The sequence below is a fragment of the Coturnix japonica genome, chromosome 5 (assembly GCF_001577835.2).
Source record: "Coturnix japonica isolate 7356 chromosome 5, Coturnix japonica 2.1, whole genome shotgun sequence".
In the NCBI taxonomy this organism is placed as follows: domain Eukaryota; kingdom Metazoa; phylum Chordata; class Aves; order Galliformes; family Phasianidae; genus Coturnix; species Coturnix japonica.
Genome location: NC_029520.1, coordinates 786,916 through 809,215, shown reverse-complemented (window position 1 = coordinate 809,215; position 22,300 = coordinate 786,916). Strand labels below are relative to the sequence as shown.

Below are 22,300 nucleotides of genomic sequence, written 5' to 3'. Positions count from 1 at the left end.
AAGTCAAGCTGTTTGCCTGATCCATTTTTCACTGTTTGCCAAGCTTTCCCCACTTGCAATGAGGGCTCGTGGCATCAGGAAGTTAAAAGGAGTCAGGAGGGGGGAAAAAGGGGGAGTGTTTCTTTTAAAAAGAGAGTGAGATTGGAGAGGAGGACACAGGCACTCAAAACCCTGTCTGTGCTTGGTATATTAGGCAGCCAGCGCTCTTGGCTGGGAGCCCAGACGAGGCTTTTGTAATCAAAACATGATCTTGTATGCTGTGCAACCAGTGCTGAGAAAGGCCGTCTGATGGCTCTCCTCTTTTAGCTCTGTGCTGGAATCTGCCGGGCTCTGCTGCCGATGTCTGACATGCACCGAGCGGTGAGTGCTGCCTTCGTGGCTCCCAGGAGGGTGTGGGCAGTGGGGTCTGTACCCAAAAAGGCCCTGAAACGACTTGCACTTGGGGTGGCCTTTCGCTGGTTGGGGCTTTGTTATTTTCATTCCTCGCCCGCCTGCCAGCAGGCACTGGGAGCAAACAAACACTGCTGTGTCATGGGGGGGTGCCAGGGGGTGGATGTGGGGTGCCGGGGTTTGTGTTGCGATCTCCAGGGTGGCTGCTTCAGGACAGTGTACCTCCTGGGTGGGTGGGAGGTGGGTATAGATAACAGAGACCCACGGAGCGCTGGATGTTGCCTATCCCGACAAGGGTTGCAGCTGTCAAGCCAGAGGATATTTCTTAAAAAGAGCAGATGCGTTTGCTTATGCAGAAGAGTGTTTGTTAAGGTCCTTGCTCTTCTCTTCTCCTCCCTCCCCCCACCTTCTGTCTCTCTCTTTCCCACTCTTGCTGCCTCCGAGGTCTCTCGCTGCAGAAGCAGGCAGCTGTAGGAGCTTGCAGGAAAATCCTGCACGCAGCTCCAGCCTTGGGTGAGGCATCCCTGGGGAGCTGTGCAATCTGTGTGTGTGCCACCAGGGTGTGGGGGCATGGCAGACCGAGGTGTCGGCATTTAATGGAAGCACCAAGGTTCTCACCTGCTATTTCTCATCTTGTGCCATTTTATTTGTGATAGAGAGAGGCCTCTCCTTCCCTCTGCCCGGCTCTCTTGGAGGCACTGGGCTTTCTGATTCAAAGCCATTGCACGTCCATTCTGCCAAAGCCATTTATAACTCTCCCTTCTCTAACATACGGGCACCTCACTTCCCCGGAAGAGCTTCATTCTGCAGCCACTTGTCACCCCAAGCACCAGCTTCAGCAGGGGCTGGGCGGACAGCTTGGTTCCAGAAGCAAAGAAGAGGGCATGTCCTGACTATCAGCTGGCTCACAGCAGCTGCTGAGCTAACGCTGACTTGGCTGAACTGTACAATGGATAAGCCCCAGCCATCTTTTGCTTGTTAAAAGAGAAGAGCACAAATACAATCTCTACTGGAATTGTTAAATTCTTCCTGAGCAGGCAGCTCTGTCAGCCCTTGTTCAAAGAAATGTGAGGATGAAAGGGGTGTGTTTGAGGGCATGCACTACTTTGATCCCACCCTCAAGCAGCCAACACCCCAGCATTCAGCAAACACCGAACCTGCCAATTTAGAGCTCACAGAATGGCTTCTGTTCTGGTAAACACAGGAATTCAGCTTTAATCAAGCTTGCAAAATGGCCATGAAAGTGTATCCACCCACATGCACAATCTACTTGTCTGTCACGTACCTGAATGATAGATGGCAATAGGAAAGTGCGTTTCATTCTCTCTCAGACCTCGACAAAATACCATTGTCCAGCAGATGAATGTGTGGGTGAATGTGTGGTTTAAATGTCGCTGTTGTTCCACCTGAACACGAATGTGTTCCTGTGTCCTGGCAGAGCAGCCTTCATGAGGGCTGTGATATCATCACTGATAAAATACCATCGTGGTGGTGTGATTGAAGGTATACTTGTGCAAACTGGTTTTCCTGCCTTTCCCCTTTCTGTGGCTCTATTCTTTGCAGTGATGGTCAAGTTCAAGCAGCAAGTCTTGCTTGATCAGAGCTGAAATGGCATTAGCTCTGTTCTTTCTCATGTCAAGCCCTTGAAAGGAATACCTGGCATTGCTGGGATGTGTGGTGATTCAGTAGCTGGATCCCTTCCTTTGAAAACGAGTGTTGGCCATGAACAACAGCAGACGATTTGCAGTCCTGGTTCCCAGGAGCCCCACAATGTTTTTGGAAGAGCAGTGATGCTCTGGCTAAATTCCCACCTGCTACCTATGATTATTTTCTGCATTACCGTGGGCTGCCAGGAGCCCAGTTTGCTGCTTCTGCACCAGCACAGGACAAAACCACTTCTCACTTTTTCTCTCAGTTGAGGAAGAGCCTTGTTTGACAGCACTTTCTCTGGACCTCCAGTGCTCCAGTTGTTCCTCTGGTGACCTAATTAGGACCAGGCAAAAGGTAGGAATGCAGGAGAAGCCCTCTCTTTCCAGGAATTAGCTTTGCAAGTCCACTGGTTGGCTTGAGGTGAGACCCAGGGCAGACTGGCTGACATCACAGGCAGGAAGGCACCAGGGCATGGCGAGGGTCAGACCCAGATCCTGTGACCCAGCAGCCATGACTGGACCCTGACGTATCCTTTCCTGAAGTAGGCTGCACCTGCCATGTCGTGATTAATGAAGGAAAAACCTCTCCTGCCTGTACAGAAAGCTCTTCCCAGCCTTTGCTGTTCTGGATTTCAGTAGTGGGGCTGATAGGATTACTGGGGAAGATGCCATATACCCAGAGGATACAGGCATGTACAAGCCTCTTCACCATGAGAGCCACCTCTAGTTGTAGTGTGATGGATGATGGCTTTGTTGCATTTGTTTCTTCCTCTGAACGTTCCCTGTGCTTTGGGCAATATGCATCACACTCAGCAGCTTGATTTGCTAAGCAGTGCTCCCACAGCAGATATTCTGCATGGGACAGGCTGTGGGTAGCCTGCTGGCTAGAACTGTAACAGCAGCAAAATAGATGATGCAGTGCCTTGCTCATGAACCAAGAGTTTTCTTTCCTCCCCTCCCCAAGCCAACTTTTGTCTTACTCAGCTCTCTGTGAGCAGAGGAGAGGGAATGTGAAATCTCTGCAGCATGCAGATGCCGTGCTGATAAGGAGAGTACAAACACACTGTTTAAAAATAAACCTGTAGTGCCTTGGAGATCTCAGCCTTTCCACCTTGCTCTTCATGTAAGTGGCAGGCAGTCTAGATGATGTGGATCAGCTTGCTGCAGTGTGCTGATATCCATCAGCATTACTTTTCACTTGATGTTGCTGTCACTAAAGTTCTAAAACCCGATTTCTTATCCCCTGTGGTAACCAAGGTGCTGTCTGAATGTAAATGGAGTGCACTGGGTGTGCCTGAGAGCACCTGAACTGAGAGCAGGCAGAGGTGTCATTTACTTCATGCATTAAGTGGTGTGGTAACTCTGGAGTTACTGGCAGCCATCAACGTGGAGCATTGCTTTTTCACTCCAGTTACTTCATTGGAGAACAAAACAAGTGCTAAAGTAGAAAAGGTCAACTCTGTAGGGAAGAATTCAATTTGCAAGATGTGATGTGCTTTTAAATGGAGGGCTAAAGGGGGAAATGGTGGGAAAAGACCATTCAACCTCCCTCCACAATCTAAGCAGAAGGATCGGGCAGTGTGATGACTAAGAAAAACTTTGCTCTTTATGTTTTCAGGATGCCACTGTGGATGATGCTGTGCTAAGGAAGAAAGAACAGAAGGATGTTGAGCTCGATAAGAAAATCCTGGCTCTGCGGAAGAAGAATGAAGCTCTTATACGAAGATACCAGGTAAGACTGCTTGATTCTTATTTTACTCAGTTCTGTTTTGGAGACCTCACAACTCACAGCATGAGGATAGTCAGCAGTGGATGACTTTGTTAGATAACATTATTTTGTAGGAAAGTGTTTGGGGAAGGTCAGCCAAACTCTGCTCTTTGCTACAGCTCCTCAGATTAGAAACCAGGCTCACTGATGCTTCCCTTCCTGCTGCAGCATTTCTTCTCACCCTACTCCCTTCCACCATCTGCATCACAGCTTTCCCATCTTTTCATCTAATACACACTGTCTTCTTCCCCTTCTGTCCTTCCCAGTGCCTCATGCTTATTCTCCTGGGTATATAATATAATGCATCCCTGAGACATCTGAGAGAATTTGTCTTCCCTCTTGCTGTCCTCACCCAACATGGGGCAGTGGTATGGGCTGAAGCTTGTCCCAGGCCAGTCCCAGTGTTTCTGTAGAGCTCACAGGGGAGAAAAACATGCTGGTTTTTCTGGTCCTGGATTGATTGGCCTTGGCCAAGAGAATCTACCTAGTGACCCGCACAACATATCCAGCCCGGCTTGTAGGAACTGTTCAGTGTCTTCAGTGTGACATTATGGTAACTTGGAGCTCTCTTTAGGTTTGTCTGACTGTCTGCATACAGCAGTGCAGACTAGCACAGTCTGAAGGTACTACTGGAAGAAGGATCCCCTGGCTTGCCTGGAATATTCTCTTGGCTTTTCCAATCACTGCTTGGCTTTGGGGGCTGCTTAATATTTGCTGGCTGGCTGGGCAGTCTTGAGAGTGGCAAAGAGCATGTTTTGCGTCTTGGACCAAGAACCAAAAGGTTCAGTGGTGCTCTATGCTGGGTCTTGCTTAAAAAATGTACTTCCTTTGATACCAGAAGAACCATCCTGGACATCTTTTGATCATAGCAAAAAAAATTATATCTAGTGGAAAACTATAGGATGAATTGAATGTGACAAGCATACAGGAACTCTCACCCTCATATTAAATGTTACCTTCCTACTGAAGCTGCTTGGCTTCAAGAAGAAGCTGCCTAATAATCAGATCACAGCCAGAGATGCCAGAGCAGATCACTGTGAACAGCTGAGTACAGGCCAATAATAAGCATGTGTCTGTTTCAGGAAATAGAAGAGGACAAAAAACGAGCTGAGCAGGAGGGAATGGCTGTTACCTCCAGGAAGCCCAAGCAAGATGGACTCACTATTACCATCACCAAAGCTCACAATGTAAGTGAGTGAATGCCTCTTCACCACAAGCCACCACAAGCTTCAGTCCTGCCTCCATGAGCTTCACAAGTGGCATTGCTGAAGGAGACAGCTTCCAGAGCAAAACTCTTTCAGGCATGGAACGTAGCTTCTAAACATTCCTATAAGGGTGTAAAAGCTCAAAGTGCCCAAAGTGTTGTTTGCTGATCCACTCATTTCCAGCCATGCCCAGGCACCTGTACCCAAGCATTCAGAATGAGCACGCATGCAAATAAGTGAGTAAGTGAACAGTTAGTTACATTTGGCCCTCGGTGGGTCCCAGGTGTGAAAACTGATGCAAATATATAGGCAGAACCTGTATGATGTGTATGTGCCATCAGGAACACATTTGAAGATATGTGCAGGCTGGGTGAAATCACGATCTCATTAGGCTTTGTACTTGCAATCAAATAGCTTGTAGTTACTTGGGGGCTTTGAGGCAAATGCTACAAGTCTCAGGCATCCTTTCTGACTGCATTAAACCTGTATCAGACAAACCTTATCCTCCCCTTCTGGCAGTATGTGGCCTGCTAAATTACTAGGCCAGTCCTGTGTGAGCCCCTGGGGGAATCCCAAAGCCAGACTGAGCTGGCCCACTCTCCTTCTGCACCACCAGCACTCTTGGGCTGTTAGATCCAGACTAGTGCCTTGCTTACTTTACCATGCCCCGGCCATTGCTTTTCTCTGGAGGTGCTCTGTTGCACACATTTTTCTCTCATACAGGACCTGAAAGATGCAATTACCCAGACTGAACACTATGGACAAGATAGCCAAGCCCTCTCGATGGTGAGCACTGACCCTCAGGAGCCGTCCTCTTGGCTTCCCAGGCAATCTCCATCAGGACTTGGACTTTTCTGATCTAACTCAGAGTGCTGCAGAAAGAGATAAAACTCTGACACTTTAGTCTGAAATGTCAGATTTGTAAGTGCAAAGGATTTTCCATGCCCACTGTAATTGTGGGTTTTGCTGCTGAGCAGACAATCAGCCCCTTGTTCTGCAGGAATGTCACAGCACAGTGCCATGCACAGAAAGCTTTCCCAGGGCAAGGCCTACCATTCCATAACTGGTCTGCCCTGCTTGTGTGCAGGGGTGTTTGGGGAGGGAGAGTGCACTGGTGAGCTGAGGGGCTTGGATTTGCTAACTGAAGTGCTTCATTTTCCAGGACAAAAGGGTTGTGAGTGAGAAAAAGAGCCCCGGCCCTGTGAGCACTGGATTTGGCATCGGCAGTGAGGAAGAGGAGGAGGAGGAGGAGGAAGCAGATCATATGTTCACATTCAGAATGGGGAAGAGGATGCAGCTAGCTGTTACCATGGACAACAAAGCTAAGGTGAGCAAGGAAGAGGATTCCTCTTACACTGCAGTCTCTATCTTACAAAGGGGCTTCTGTTCCTCCTCATCTGAGCTTTCTGCTCAGCGTGTCCCCCAGTGTCTTCTCTCTGAAGAGAACAGCTTCCCTCTCACTCCTTTCCTCTCATTTCTTGATCCCTCAGTGCAGCCTCAGTCTTCAACTCGAGGTGCCATGCCTTTTGTTTTTCTCTGTATGTCTGATTCACTGGAATCAGCCCCCAGGCCTTGATAAAGCTCCCAGAGGTTCCACCCACCGTGCACAGCCCTTTCTGAGATCAGTCATCTCATTTCTCACTGGGGTCACCGGTGGAGTATCCCGGAGGAGTGACCATGTTCTTGCTGGAGTTATTGGGTTTGGCCACTGAGATAAATAGGAACAAGGATCAGAAATGCCACATTCACTGGAAATTTGTATGATCTGCATGAACAGACGCACCCATGTGGGAGCACAGGGAAGCTCTTAGTGAGTCTCTGGAGGGAGATTGTTGCTATGAGTGGAACTTCTCACCATTTAATATATTCCAGAAGAGTACAAGAAACAATGTTATCCATTTATTGATTAGCACTAAGAAGATACCAGTGAGATACCTGGAGACACAGTGCCAAGATGAGCATGGCCCCATTTGTGAGGTCTGTGTCAGTGTGAAGGGGATGCAGATCCTCAGCCATCCACACCAGAGTGGATGAGATCAGCCCATTCCTTTTCACAGCAGCACAGTGTAAAGGAAACAGTGGCAGCAAATGTTGCTCCCCTGGAGCCTCTTTTAGGCTCAGCAACATGCTTGGCCCACAAAATCAGAGAGGGCTTTTTTGAAGGGAGGTCCAAGCCAAAGACATTTCCCAGGGTAATGAAGTGCAACCTCACCCTTCCTGCTGCCCGGGAGGTTTAGGGTAGGAGTGCTGAAAACCTTGGCTGTAAACAAAAGGCATGGAGCCATTTACTCCATCTGAAGCAGCTTGAAAATATTTTTCCAATGCTGTGCCTTGAATTCCTTTTAATTTTTGTTTCTCTCTGACCTCGCTACCATTTATTTCCATGAAGAAATAGGCCACAATCACTGCGCCATTACAAAGTCATTATATGTTACCTTGAAGGAACCGAATCATGTTGGAAATAATGTACCTTTCAGGATGAATTTTCAGGAGAAAAGAGGCTGAGGTCTCTCATTTCCTTCATTCCAGATAGATAACCAGTAGTGCAAACATCCCTTTCAAACAAAATCACATTCCATAAGAACCAAACCACCTTCTGATGTAAAAGAAAGAAGTGCTTTTTTTTCCTTAGGATAGAGGGCACGTAGACATCTAACCACCTTCATTACCAAGTGAATTTAGCAGTGAAATATTTAAGAGTTTTCCCCATGGCCACGTAGCTGGGGGGAGAGCGAAGGGGATGACTTATATCTGAAGTAATTACATTTGCAGAATGAAAGGCTCTCACAGACAGCCTAAGTCCCCCGGAGCCCTTTCCTAATCTACAGCTCAGAACTCAAGTCCTAGGTGGGGATTTATATTAGTGCATAATGCTGACAGCTGTATCATTTTGCTGCCTTAAACTCTGCACCAGTGTTTTTCAGCACGGCCAGTGAGATTTTTCTTCTGAAAATACAGACCTCTTTCTTTCTTATATTTTCTTTTTTTTCCTGACAGCCCCTCAGGTGCACATTTTTAACACTACCTTTGCCATCTAGGGCATGCGTCTGACCTAAGAGAGGCACTTCTTGATTTATGGATCCTCATCAAACAGCTACAGGGAAAGCAAAGTGGCTTTGTGTGGCTGCAACCAAACAGCCAGTGCTGGAGTCTCAGATCTCACACAGGGAGAGAGGGTGCAGGGACTGGCTTTCCACTTTCCAGTGGCTTTTCCAGCCACTGCTTTCCATTTGGACTCCTCTCTTTGTTCCCGTTGGCTGTGCATGGGCTCTTTCCTCATCTCCCTTGCTCTGGGAGCTAGCCCACTGACAGCCAGGATTCCCCAGTGTGGTACAAGTAATCTAGGAAATCACTGATGTTCTTAAAATAGTAAACAAGCAAAAGATGTGTTGGCATGTTAAGCAGAATGTGTCTTCAGGCAACCCGTTTTAGCTAAAAGTAACATGCAGGGGGAGGAGGAAAATATATTTCCTAAAAAAGCCAGTGGTCTCCCACTCCTGCTTATGCCCAACTAACACAGCTCTGCTAAATAGGTATTTCCTGTATCAGCCTCTTGGGCTGCTCTGCCATCTGTTCAAAAAACTGCAGGGTTTAATGGCTTTGCCAACATGCCAACTTTCCTACTGTGATTTTTAGTATCTAATGACCTGCAAATCCAGTAACACACTTTGGAGCATCAGTCTCATCTACAGTATTTGGATACAAGCTCCTCTGCACTGTTTATTTTTGTTATGATTTTGGGTAGAGGCTTTGCTGTTGTCTATACTCCTGGCCTGTATCCATACTCAGGAAGGACTTTCTCATATAGCAAGTGACAAAGCCAGCTTTCAACCATACCCACCCAGTGCTCAGTATCCCTGGGAAGAGTTATTGGTGACCATGTTATTTGTTCAAAGAACAGGTCCATTGCCACCTAAACACCTAAAAGAGCTCTTGGGTGCAGCTAGAATTCATGCTAGAACTAGGGCAGGGAGGCAGGACAGCAAGCAGTTCAGTGCCTGTTCTGCAAGGCGTTGTATATCCAGCTGCCTTCAGAGGTTCCCAGTAGCTCTCAGCTCTTCCCCGGATACATTAGTCATGCAGGATTCAGCCTTATTCTGAAGGTCTAAAATGAGTAATTCCTGTGATTCCCAAAAGCTTTGCTGTTATAGTGGGAGAATGCCATCTCTGTTTGCCTCCCGAGGAAGCAGCAGTGCATTGCTTGGTCTGCAGAGTTCCTCAGTGGCAGTGGGCAGCCTCCTTGGCTTGCGGGTTGATGCCGGGGAAGCAGAAGCTGAGGAAAAGACAGAGATTCTTTCACAGAAGATTATTTTACAGATTGCCTTGGGCAATTGCCCAGATTTCTTTATGGAATTCTTCTCCCAACAGACATAAGCGAGGAACAGGTTTTAAGGAGAAGACAAGTTGTGGGGAGAGAAAAGAGAGAAAACAGTCTTGTACATGCCTATTCCTATAGCAGGGATGGCTGGTTTTGTCCCTTTTGTGACTCCACTGGCATTGCTGTGGTTAAGCTGGGGACCAGTCATATGTAAGGGGCTTCAAAAAACTGCTAAGCACTTTTCTTCCATGTCTTGAGGCACAAGAAACTGTTTGGTTTCCCTTATATAGGAGAACTGTGAAGCACACACAAGGATGTTTTCTACTTCATCCTCACTAGCTGTGGGACCGTGTTTCAATAGGAATGCTTAGGTTTTCAGAGCAGCTAACAAGATTTAATTTTCACTTCCTTTTCATTGCAATGGGAAATGTTTGTTCGTGTATCTGGAAGACACGTGATTTGGTTAGCATAACTTGGCAAGCTATTGTATAAGAGATAGCTGTTTACATAGTCTGTAAAGGAAGAGTTAAATAAAACTTCTTTTTCCTGTGTTTATCACAAGATTAAAACAGTCATTGCCCATTAGTACTGAATAGTGTATTCCTAAAATGACCGTGTTAATTCTGTGTTCCTGAAGTCACCTCAGCACAACTGCCAACATGAGTGAGACCAGAGAATACTGCAGTGGCTACAGATGTTGCTCCATGAACCCAAAGGGGATGGCAAGAGAGATTTACAGCTTCAAGTTAGCCAGTCCAGCTCTGTGGTCTGAAATACAAGACCAAAATAGTCAATTCAGAAGGTTAATTTTTTTACCCATGACTATTAGTATTGGTTTGTATTAGCATAAAGAAAAGCCACATTGGTTTCTTTGACTGCAAACTGGAATCTTCTGCTGACCATTCTAATTCTGGTCTCCGGTTTCACTGAAATTTAGGAATAAAATACATGAATTACAGAATATGAAAAGGATTTGAAGCATTATTTTTAGTTTTAAAGCATCCTCTGTTTGAATTAGCCAATAGTTCTGGCAACAGAAATACACCACCCCTGGACATGATGTGACTCAGTCATTCAGAAGCAGGTGCTGCTGAAAGGCCAAGACGTAACAACTACAAGCTTTGTGGCTGGCTGATCCCGAATTCTGGTCTGTACTATCTAGTTGTTGTATAAAAGCTGCAGGCTGAACAAAACAGACACAATAATATGCATTTGTACACATGAAGTTGTGGATACGTGCATGTACACACCTAAACAGGTTTTACTTCAAAGCTGAGGCAGTCTAAAAGCTGGAACACAGCGTTAGAACCCAGGCAGTTGTGGGATGGAACATCTGGAGGTCTTCTACTCCTATCCCCTGTTAAAAGCATGCCTCTAGTTTAATAGTTGCTTAAGGCTGAGTCTAGTCAAGTTCTGAACCTCTCCAGCACTGGAAGATTTCACAGCTGCTTTGGGCTTGGTTTTCAAGGGTTTGACTACTGTCATTGTGGCTGCTTGTGTCACAGAATCACAGAACTGTAGGGGTTGGAAGAGAGCTCTAGACATCATCTAGTCCAACCCCCCAGCCAAAGCAGGCTCCCAACATCAGGTCCATTCCTTGCCCTTTGAGTACATCTGAGAGAAGTCTGGCAAATCTTGCCAACAGACTAAGTCAAAGAAGGCCTAGAGTACTTTATTCCCTTCTGCAGCACTAAGTTGCTCACCACATTTCGCATCCCAGGCCAACATCTTCTTTTGCTGCTGATGTACGTACAGAAGTCCTTCTTGCTGACTCATCTCTCACTGGCTTCAATCCCAGCTGAACTTTGGCTTTCCTGACCCCATTCCTGCATGCCCAAGCACTGCTAAAACATTCTTCTTTGGGAGCCTGTCCCTTCCCACCTCCCACATACGCCCTTCACACATTTAAGTTCAAGCAGGAGCTCCCTGCTTGCTTCTTACCACACCTGCATTTTCTTGCACAACAGGAAGTCCTTAATTATATTCTCCAGCTTGGTGTATGAAAACCAGTCAGGTCTCCTGAGTTCTTTTCCCCTTCAAGACTTGTGTCCTCAGCATCCTGTGTACAAGCTACCCAAACAAGCCAAATCTGCTCTCCTGGAGCCCATGGTCTTTCCTTCATTGCTGCTCTCAGGCTCATAAAAACCAACATCCTCTGATCACTGATGGCTGCCTAACCATGGTAGATGCTAGGACAGTTGTACTCCATGTTTAAACAATTGCCTGTTCTCTTGATTGAGCAATAAAAAAGGTCTTGCTTATGGAAGCTGTCTACACTAAGGCTGCCTCCATGCTAACATCTGTACTTCTAGCAGAGCCAAGTGGAGATGAGGCTAATGCAAGACATCTTGAAATCATATTTCAAAGCAAATTCATAGATGCTTCCAAGACTTCCATACGAATCTGAGGTCAGTGTGTTCTGTTTGTTTTTGAAAACAAGTTCATAGCAACAAAGAGTTCCCAAGTTTCACAGCAATTTACTAGGAGAATTTGAGAACCTTTGAGACTTTGAGATCTATTGAAATCAAGCGTCTGGTATTTGTAGAAGTCCAGGGAGAAAATCAGAAGGAAATCCTTTAGAGAGGGATGCTTCTGAGGGGTGAACTCAGGTAAGATCAAGCAGAGAAGTCACTCAGATGAAAAGAAATAACTCAGAGATAAAGATGGAGATGACTTACTGAGTCTTTCATTTCCGTGCCAGGCAGAAACAAAAAGACACATGATGGAACCAAAAGGTAATACTTTTAAATGAGAAAAAAATCTGTATTTTTGCACAAAAGATGTACTCATTTTGTGGAAGTGATGGCTGAGGGCACTGGCAACGACTCCACTGGCTTCAAGGATAGTTAACAAAATAAGAACCAGATGTAAATCCATGCATTAAAGACATGAACTGATACAAACAGCTGGAAATAATAATATCTGAAAGGAGTAAACTGTCCTTGTTCAAGGATTTATAGATCTGTTTTCTCAACTTTTCTTCTGTTGAATAAATTATTCCAGAAATAGACATGCACAGTGATTACAAAGGTGACAAATTATCAGGGGTTGGTGCACTTCAGAGTGGTGGCTGCTTTGCAGACAGGAGTGGAGAGAACACCACTATTTCCTTCCTATCTTATCCTGTAGGTTCTGCTCCAGTGCAGCCTCACATTTTGTTGGGTGACAGCTTTACAAACCAAGAGACCTGGCTTGTGTTTCTGTTCTGTCAGACCTGTGCAGTCTGGGTACAGGAAGGGAAATGGATAGAGCTAATGGTGGTGTGGTAAACTCAACCTGTCTTTTTCAGGGCAAACGAATTGTCAGTGAGAAGCGCACTGAGTGCTTCCCTGGTCCAGGCAGGATGCCAGACCTGAGTGAAGAAGAAACAGATCACTTGGTGGCTGTCCGCCGGGGGAGAAGAATGCAGATTGCCATCACCATGGATAACAAGGAAAAGGTAGGTACACTGTGGATGACTAGGTTGCAAATTATCAGTGGCATCCAGCAGGTCTGCTGGATGAGAAGTGACATGTGGACAATGTTGCTGGCACAACAAAAAGACATTGGGCGAGACTGTATGTTAGTAGTATGGAGCTTACCATATAAAAGTCTCTGGTTTTGATCACTGTGGAAGGGGAAAGGCTACAATCCTTTTTCCGTTCTCTGTATTCATAGCTACAGCTAGCAGGCTCTTAAATACACAGGATCCCTAAGAAATACCAGGTGCTGTTTCAGGAGAATCGATGAAAGCATTGCCGGATATATGACATGAATCTCACAAATGAGTCCTGCCTCTCTTACCACCTTCTTTTTAGGGCCATAGAGTAGGCTGTCAGTCAAAGGCCTGGCCCCTTGATGCACAGCACAGCTTATAAGTTAACAGAGCTGGGCAATACCTGCTTCTAAAACCAAGTCCTGCTGTGCCTTGCCATAACCTACTGGGTGAACAGACTGAACTTTGTTGATCTTTGAAACATATTTCAAATACTTCCTTGCAAATACCTTCCTCTTTACACACACGGAGGCATGTGGCATTTTCCTATTCAAGAGTTTGCTCAGATAAGTAAGAATGCCTGCAGCAAACAGGGTCAGCAAGAACTATGAAGGAAAACAACACTTAAAGTAGCTGCCAAACACACCCAGGAACACTGGGAGACCTATGCAGTGCCATCTCTGGGACAGCAGCCACCCATCTGTTAGCTGCCCATGTTAATCTTCAGCTTCTCCTCCTCCCCAGAGTTTCCTTTGAAACTCTGAAAGTTCATGAGCTCCTTTCTCATGACTACCAAGCAGCTCTTTGAGTGCCATCAATCTCATGTTGGCCACTGGTGCTTAGTGATTCACCACAGGTTCACATTGCTGCTGTCACTTGGTTCAGTCAGGGCATCAGGGATCTAAATATGATGATGGGCTGAGGCTGACCTGACTGTTCCTGTGCTGTAGCTATCCTTCAGGCTGTCAGATGTAATTCTGTGTCACTCATGGCAAATCTCTCCACTTTGGCTCTTGCTGGGCTTGTTTAAGTTTTTATCTCTGAGGTCATCAGGTCTGGGATCATGCTAGAAGAAAATAGTAGTGCCTACGTTTTTATTTCAGACCCTGAACTCTGTTTAAAAAGTGATTTTAAAGGACAGCCCTGGAAAAGGTATTAACTCATTTACTATGGAACGCGAAATTTGAGGCTGAACGTCTGCATATTCTGTAATCTGTGGTTTTGGTGATGCCTTGCTTATGTTAATCACGAAGTGGTTAGATTCAGAGTGTGTGAGAGTAGGCCTACAATTGTGCTAGCTTAAAGCCATGTCTGCCAACAACTCTTTACATGAATCTGAGGCTTTGAGACTTAGATGGGCAAGGAGGGTGTGATGTCCCTAATGACTGGTAGATCTGATTTTGATGATTGAGCAGAGATTGTGTTTTACTCTTGATAACTTCAGGTCCCACTGTGCTGCCATTCATCTAGCTCATTCATTTAAATTCATTCTCAATGAATGCAATTACCTCCATGTAGCAGTACAACGAGCTCGTGTAACTGTTGTCCTGCCTTTCCTCAATTGTATGTAGCCACAGTGGTCTCCTTCACACAGCTTGGGCTAGAATGTAATCCTAATAATCCCTAGGAATGCAAACAACTCCATGCTGCTGCTCCTCAGACACCAAAGTTCATTTGAAGTGTTTCCTTTTCTTCTTCCTTAATCCAAAGCCAGTCACTCAGCTGGCAGAAGGTAGGACCAAAGCCCCAGCATGCTTCTAGTAACAGTGGGCTGTGAGAGAGGTTACCAGCTGCTGATGTCTGCAGGGAAAGGCATTGTATAGAGACATTCAGTGCCTCTGTGCTTTGGATGGTCAAGGAAAGGATCTCTGTCAGGAGCACAGGGAAGCCACGGGGGCTTGATATAAATCTAACTATCAATCAAGAGTACCAAGGAGCAGCGCATGCCCTCATTGTTACTAAGAGTAAAAGGAAAGATCAGTTTTCCTTGGTCACCTGGTCTTCTGGCAGGACAGATATTCTGGCTCAACAGCAGTCTTGGACCAACGTCATTGGCAAGATTCATTTAGCAATAGCATCACGCTTCCTTCTGGCACACAAGAAAATTGTGCCCTGCTTTCAATTCCTGAGCTTGGCATCATACCTCCCCCAGCCTCTCAGGAGCTCACAGAGAACAGAAGGGGAGCTTGCAGCTCCCTGGAAGACAGTGTGCTTTCAGGAATCATGCACTGGGACAGCAGGCAGTTAGCTATCTTCTGTAGCTAACAAAGATACCTTTTATTAGTATTTTAAATGTGTGACTTTGGGGCATAAAAGAGCTCTCAGTGCACAGGCACCTTTCAACTCAAAGGAAGTGGCTAAATGAGAGCTAAGTGTTTGGGTTTCCCAATCATCTCTACAAGCTACTTCCATCCATTTGCACTTTGTCAATGTTTTCCTGAGATCAGTGACGAAAGCAGATGGGCCCCAAAGTGACAGGTTACATTGGCATCTCACACATCATACCAGCTTGAAATAATGCTTGAAAATAGTGCTTGAAATAAATGATCCCAGGCGAGACTGATTTCATGTACTGTGCCTCAGAGCAATGAGTTTCTCCACAAGGCACCGGAAGACTGCAACGCAGAGGGCAGATCAGAATTAGTAATACCCAAATGGATTAAACCTTTATTAAGTAATGTTAGCCTGCAGAGCTCGCTGTGCGTCACATGGATGTTGAATACAGCAACCCACTTTGGAAATGGAGGGCAAATCCCACCGGTGCTGATCATGGCATCCACAAACCTCCAGTTTCCCCCTGCATAAAGGGGGCTTTAGTGTTCCTTTGCCTCCCGAGCTTTGATGGCAATAGGCATGTGAGCAACACAGAGCTGCTGAGCACAGCATCATTACAGGAAAGCTGATAAAGAGAGCTGGTTCCTCTGCAACCCAAAGCCACTCCAGCACTGCAGAGGAGCTCATGAAGCACTATATGCTCTAAGTGTTTGCTGCAGCAGCACAGGGGCTCAGAATGAGCAAACCAGGGATGTCTGCAGTTGTTCCTCACCTCCTTCACTCACCAGCCCCCAAGTTCTCTGCCAGGAGCAGCATCTTCCTCTTTGATGTGTCTTTCTTCCCCTGTTCTCTTTTTCAGACTACATACGATTTCACTGACCTGTTTCACATCTCCCTTCTGCCATGTCTTCTGCAGGCTTAGGAGTCCAGCCCTGCTTAGACATGTCTGCTGAGGAAGTAGTCCAGTATTTTGGATCACCCCTGTTGTGCCTCCTTTGCACCTTTTTAGCTTTTACTGTATCCTTTTAACATAAGAGGACCAGAACTGTATGTGGTATTCAAGCTGTAGGCTCATTGTGAATGTACTCAGTAATACAGCGATGTTTCTGGCTTGTTCTCTATTCTTGTCCAAACAATTTTGCTTTTTCTTTGCTTTCTTTTCTTTTTCTTACACCCCCCCCCCCCGAATAATTGAGCTAACATTTTCAGAGAGCTACTCACAATAACACCAACATTTTATTCTTGAGTGGTAATCATAGCTCACACTTCACCGCTGTGTGCATATGTATTAAAGAAGGAGCGTTTTTCTCCACGTGAGTTCCTTTGCATTAGTGATACTTAATTTCATCTGTAATTTTATGATGCAGGCATTCAATATCAAGAGATCTTTTTCAGCTCTTTCCTAGCAGATTACATTCCTTGCCCTGGATGATTTAGTACTACCAGCAAACTGTCATCTCTCTATTCGGTTACTTTTCCAGACCATTTATGAGCATGTTGAGCAGCACATGTTCCAGTGGCACACCCCTGCTAATCTTCAGCTACAGGAAATTACATTTTCTTGCCACTTTCCGTTTTCTACCCTTTTATTAGTTGTTAATCCACAAAATAAACTTCACTTCCACCCCCAAATTGTTCAGCTATCATGGGATGGCTATCATAGGATAGTTCTGTTATCACATGTCAGGGGGGACCAAATCATCCTGTCTCTTTGCAGGACAAGCCAATCTGAGCACATTGCTCTACTGATACAGCATCACAGCCTCCAGTTCTGCTGCTGGCTTAGAGATCACACAACTGAGACTTCTCTTCCCACCTCTGCCTGCATACCCCTAAATCTGCCATCACTGGGGCTCTTTCTGCACACAGGACCAGGGATAATGCCTGATGTTTAGCCCTAGTTTTCCCATGCTCTGGCAGTGTTTCAGGATCATTAGGGCTGTAAGCCAGCAGCACAGGACCAGTGGAACACAATGGTTAATTAGCAGGTTGAAAATCATCTTGTAAATAGACAGCCGTAACAGTTTAAGGTCTTTTAAATTGTCCTTTTAGTTTTCCATGATGACGTATCAAAAATGACTGTAATCAAGAAGCACAAAAGCTGTTTTCGGGACTCAAGCAGGTGAGCCTGACTCTGTGCTTGCTCACCAAACCTGCAGCAGGAGAAAACACTTTTACACTGCAGATTAGAGGCAGAGACAGGTAGGGAGGGTGGCTGGAAAGCCTTCAACTCCCTACAGACCTCACAGTTAGTAGGCAGATCTTTCACAAGAGATGGGGAAAAAAAGAGGTAGGTTTGCAAATCCTGCCCAGTGAGGGACCTGAGCTGCAAGCCTCCCTCACCAACCTGGGGCTGAGGGATTTAGGAATCCTTAGGAGAAATAAATGTAATCTTCTCTGCTTTGGGCTTTTATTTTCTCCTCACGTCTCCTCCCTAGCTGGGCAGGAACAGTTAAACGAGGAGTCAATAATGTCATTGTCATATTTCATCATTTTGGGGGTGGAGAAGAGGAAGGAGGAGAAAAACATGTTTTGTTTCCCTGTGGCCTGGGTGTGTCATAACAGGCTAACAGTGGCTTTGGGGCAGAGTGGAGAAAATGCAAAAATCTGCTCCTGAGCCAGTGCAAAAGCCAAGCTAAGTGTGTTTTCTGACCTGCACAGTTCAGACCTGCTTTTCTGGTAGAAAAGAACCAGATTTTTTTGGTTCTGTTTTCCACAGAGTCCTTTGAGAAGCAAAAATAGAAACCAGCTAAGGAACAAGGCAGCCCGGCTTTGAGCAGAGGGAGGTATAAAAGGATGGAGAGTTGCACACTGTCCCTGGAACAGAACAATTTGTGGTGCCCAAAACGGGACAGCCTCCAGCTTGGCCAGCCGCGCAGCAGCTGCGTCTTCCTGCTTCTCACAAGCTGCAGTGCTGTCCCTCTGCCCATTTTCCAGCACGTTTCCTGGGCGCAGGCTCACTCTTCATTTCTCTTTGGCAGAGCCAGAGCTGAAGTCAAACTGTGCTGGGCTGCAGACAAGCAGAAGCACACTGTTCCCAGCACAGCCTGCACAAGCCCTGGCTCAGTGCTCTGGCTGTGCGGATGCTCTGGCTTTTCACTTCCCATCTTTGGGGACACAATCAGGCATTGTAAAAGCTCCAAACCAAATCACTTTCTGTGTGAGCTTGCATGAGAAATATGCAGACACAGATGAAACAATAATCACACCCATGCAGTTCCCTGCTTCAGTTTCTCAATGAGCTGTCTTTGGCATTTCCAAGGCAATCAGTGCTCCTTCTCTTCCATCTCTTCTCCCCGTCCTCCCATTTCCCCCAGGGACAGAGGAGCTCCAGCTTTCTAAAACAGCTCATGTTTCTTACTACTGCTTCACAGGCTAAACATCCATCTACACCTTGCTCCCCAGCCAGCTTCCTCAAATAAGCTAAGTTTCCCGGTTTCTTCTGTTTTAATCTCTCTATAAATGCAATGTCTCAATTTATAGCACTGGCTATAAGATCACGTTTCCCACCTGCACAACCCCCCAGAAAAGACTGCCTGCTGCTGCTGACAGTTTATCTGGACTCCAGCTCCTTCCCTACATGATACCACAGCATACATGTGAATAGCAGAATTAGTTGCTTTGGGGCACTGCATAGAGATGTGGAGATCCAAGTTTCCAGCATTCAGCCCTGTCGTGCCACGCTAAAGCTAGGGGTGCTAAATAATTGGATTATAATTCTGTTTCCAGCCTGGGTTGGCCCTCACAGCACTGATGCTTTCTCGAATGGCTGATCTGGCAGTTTGCACTGTGACTTCCCTCTTTGTTTTTCAGTTTTGCCTGGCTGTGCAAAACAGCAGCACGAGAATCTCAGCCTCACACGTAGCCCAGCTCCACAGAGTTCAACAGGGAAGGGAATCTGTGGATGCCTCAGCATCCTGTAGGAATTCATCCCTTCTTCTTACATTCCTTACTTTCCAACTTTTTCCCTTCTTCATTTTAGCTTGAGTCAGGATTCCAGGAACCAACCTCTTTTTCCTAATCTTTCTAGGGCAGATCTTACATGTCACAATGAGCAGAGGGATTGCAAACACAACCCCAGCCAGGAGTCCTTGCTTTATCCTGAAGTAATTCCTGTGTCTGTGCCCTTGCAGATAGAGGAGAGGAGAACAGTGGAGAAGAGGAGATCAGACAGTGACAGAGGCCCTGAAAGTGAGCATGGCCGTAAGGTGAGTGCTACCCAATGTCCTTTAAGCGACACTTGTCTTGGAGATGGGAACCAGCAAAATGTGCCTCCCTGTCAGTAAATTACCTAAGTGCTAAAACAAATAGCACTATAGTCTGATGTGGTCCGCATTGCTTATTCCTCTCCTCCTCTAAAGCTTTGCTGAACAGCTAACACACCTGAAGCTAAGGAGCCAGCCTCAGAGCAGCAGGAACTTGCTCATCACATCTTGTCATGGCTACTTATATCCCTAGCACAGAAGTGGGAATATAGGGAAGCACACTTACCCAAGTGCAAAAGCACAGTCCTAATCATTTCCTCTCCCTGTGGCTTGGAAGTCTCAGACCTCATTAGCTGCAGAACCTCACTTGAACAGAAGCTGAGCAGGATGGAGGTAAATTAAAGCACAGGCCTTCCTACTGACTGTTTAATGCAAACCTGGAGGACATGCTGACTCCCATGAGCCTGCAGATGTTCTTAATTAATGGAGCATAAATTGAATAGACCCACCTCAACAGGATTCATTAAGAGAACACAGATGGGCTCTTAACTGTTAATCCCAGCTGAGCCCCCTATAGCAGAACAAGGTAGCACAGTAGCTTTACAGTCCAGCTAAGCACAGCTGTGCCCCAGACAAGGCAAACCCCTGCTCAGATACCATCTCCCACTTCTTGGCAGGACCCACAGATCCCACTGCATCCACCCGTGGGAGAGGATGGGTATCAGCCTCAGTTTTTGGCTTCTTCTTTGCTAACAGTCAAGGTGATGATTCAGGGCACATCCTTTATCCCCTGACTTGGGAGTCTGAACCCTGCTCTCTCCAGCTGTGTGCTGTTCAGCTCTTGCATGCCTTTCATCTGTGGATGCATTTGCTGTGGCAGGACCCACTGTGCTTTTCTGGCTCTGGAGCTCCAGAGCATCTCTTAGCCTTACATCCAAACCAAGGGATTGGTGGTTGCCTTTGCTTTGCTCTGCCTTTCTGTAGACCTCATCTTTCCATTCTCAGAGAGGCAGCCTCAGGTCCCCCAACTCCCACCAGCTAAGGAACAGAGGAACAATTACTGCCACCTCAACTCCAACCCACGCAGGTACATCTCCTTGGCAACAGGGCTTTCAGCCATTCTTCCCCTCTGCTCTGCTTTTATCAGCAGTACAACACTGAGGAGTTAATTCCCATGTGGAGAAGGGCACATGTATGAAGTAATGAATTACCCACTGGTAATTAACACCCCAGGACTCAGCACTAAGCTATTTGCTACACAGCGTTGCTTAACAACACCGGTTGGCTCCTATTTCTACCCCATCCATTAACTTGATGGCTGGATTACCCAATTCTCCCTCTTTGCACATTTTGCTGGAGTTTCACAGAGCTCCATCAGCTCTGAACGATCTTTTTCCTTAGGAATATAATGTTGTCCATGTTAATCTGGACAAAGTGGAACAGCTATTCAGAAATGCATTGACACAAACAATCATCTTGCTGTTGAATATCTCTGGGATGGAATAGTTGCTAGCTCTAATCTGACCATGGATTTACAAAGTGGATCTGAACAAGCTGCATAACTTCTTTTTTTTTTCTTTTTTGTCTCAGTTCTTTTCTCTATAAAGTCAATTAGATATTACCAACCATGGGACCAGCATATTCAGGCTATGGTTAAAGTGGAGTCCTTCTGTGTGCACGTTGCTTTACAGAAGTGGCACCTTGCTCCAAATGGTTTTCAAATATTAGTGAGCATTAAGGCGAGAGGTAATGGCCTGCAGTTGTGCCATGGGGGATTCAGGTTGAATATTAGGAAGAATTTCTTCCCAGAATGAGTGGCGATGCATTGGCATAGATGTATAGGGTAGATATATAGACACATATATAGACATAGGGTAATTGTGGCACTTAGGGACATGGTTTAGTGGTCATGGTGGTTGAACTCCATGATCTTTTCCAGCCTTAATGATTCTCTGATTCTGTGATCTCTGGTGGTAACAATCAAATACAGATGTTTCAGGCAGTTTATTAACAAGAAGCTCTTTTGCCTCCCTAGGAGGGTGGGAAGTCAGTCCAGAAGTGCCTCGGAGACCTCAGTTTCCCCTTGAGTGGACGGGAACGCTCAGAGTACATCCGCTGGAAGAGAGAGCGAGATCAGATTGACCTGGAGCGACTGGCACGGCACAAGAATGCAAAGGGCGAGTGGAGGCGGGCTTGGGATGTGGAGAAGTCAGAGCACATGTAGGTCCTCCAGTGTCCCGGGGTGGTTTGTCTGCAGCAGGCTGAGTAAAGCCAGTGATGAGATCTTGTACAGATGTTCATTGCTTACGGAATCCCATGCTGCCATCTGCCTCTCCCTGACTCAATTTTCATCTCTGCCTCCAACCTAAGCCGTTCTGTGGTTCTTCTGCTCATTTCTGTCAGGTGGACCAGATACCAGAGCAATTCTCTTCTTTCTGTCTTCTACCCTGATAGGAAATACTTTGTGCTAAGATTGCTTGCCGTTGTTCCTACAAGGACAAGGGCTGAGGGAGGAAGGGAAGCATGAATCCATGCTTAAGTCTATGCCTGGAGAGTCCTCTCTATCCCCACTAGGACAGGTCCAGTGGCAGGGAGGAGGTGCAGGTGCTCTTCTTGAAACAAGAACAGACAAACTTGTGTTGCTAGTCCAAGGGTTTTCTCAAAGCCCTTGTTTCTCCTTTTCAATCACAAGATGAGAAAACAGGCTTATATCCTCCCCAGGGAGGAGTGATTACTTCAGAGACCACCTGCATGGTACAGGAGAAATGCTGGGTAGTGTGGGAGAGCTCTCAGTGCGCTCTGACATCTCCCCACTTTAAACACGGTTCATTTAACTGTGCTTTTCCAGCTGAGCTGCACTGGCTAGAAAGCTTTGGAGGATGCCTTAGCACCTGCAGCAGGATAGGGTTTGGAGTCAGGGCACATTCCATGGGCTCACTGCTAAATGACTCAGGGCAGAAGGATGGGACAATCTTTTGGTTGGAGAATAGGACTCGAATATGTAGATTTTTATTGA

General features: G+C 46.2%; 1 protein-coding gene across 3 annotated transcripts in view; it reads left to right on the top strand.

Annotated features, from left to right (window-relative positions):
- The window catches only part of CCDC9B (coiled-coil domain containing 9B), a 33,625-nt gene that overhangs the window by 327 nt on the left and 10,998 nt on the right, over positions 1–22,300 (top strand). For 2 of the 3 annotated variants that reach the window (XM_015863270.1, XM_015863271.2), the window contains exons 2-9: positions 307–360; positions 3,658–3,771; positions 4,890–4,994; positions 5,736–5,798; positions 6,175–6,339; positions 12,620–12,769; positions 19,213–19,287; positions 21,320–21,504. In XM_015863270.1, the coding sequence (XP_015718756.1) occupies positions 340–360; positions 3,658–3,771; positions 4,890–4,994; positions 5,736–5,798; positions 6,175–6,339; positions 12,620–12,769; positions 19,213–19,287; positions 21,320–21,504 (878 nt within the window). In that variant the 5' untranslated portion in view covers positions 307–339. Of the gene's footprint in view, positions 1–130; positions 361–3,657; positions 3,772–4,889; positions 4,995–5,735; positions 5,799–6,174; positions 6,340–12,619; positions 12,770–19,212; positions 19,288–21,319; positions 21,505–22,300 lie in introns of those variants that run through there. The other variant, XM_015863272.2, reaches the window with a different exon arrangement.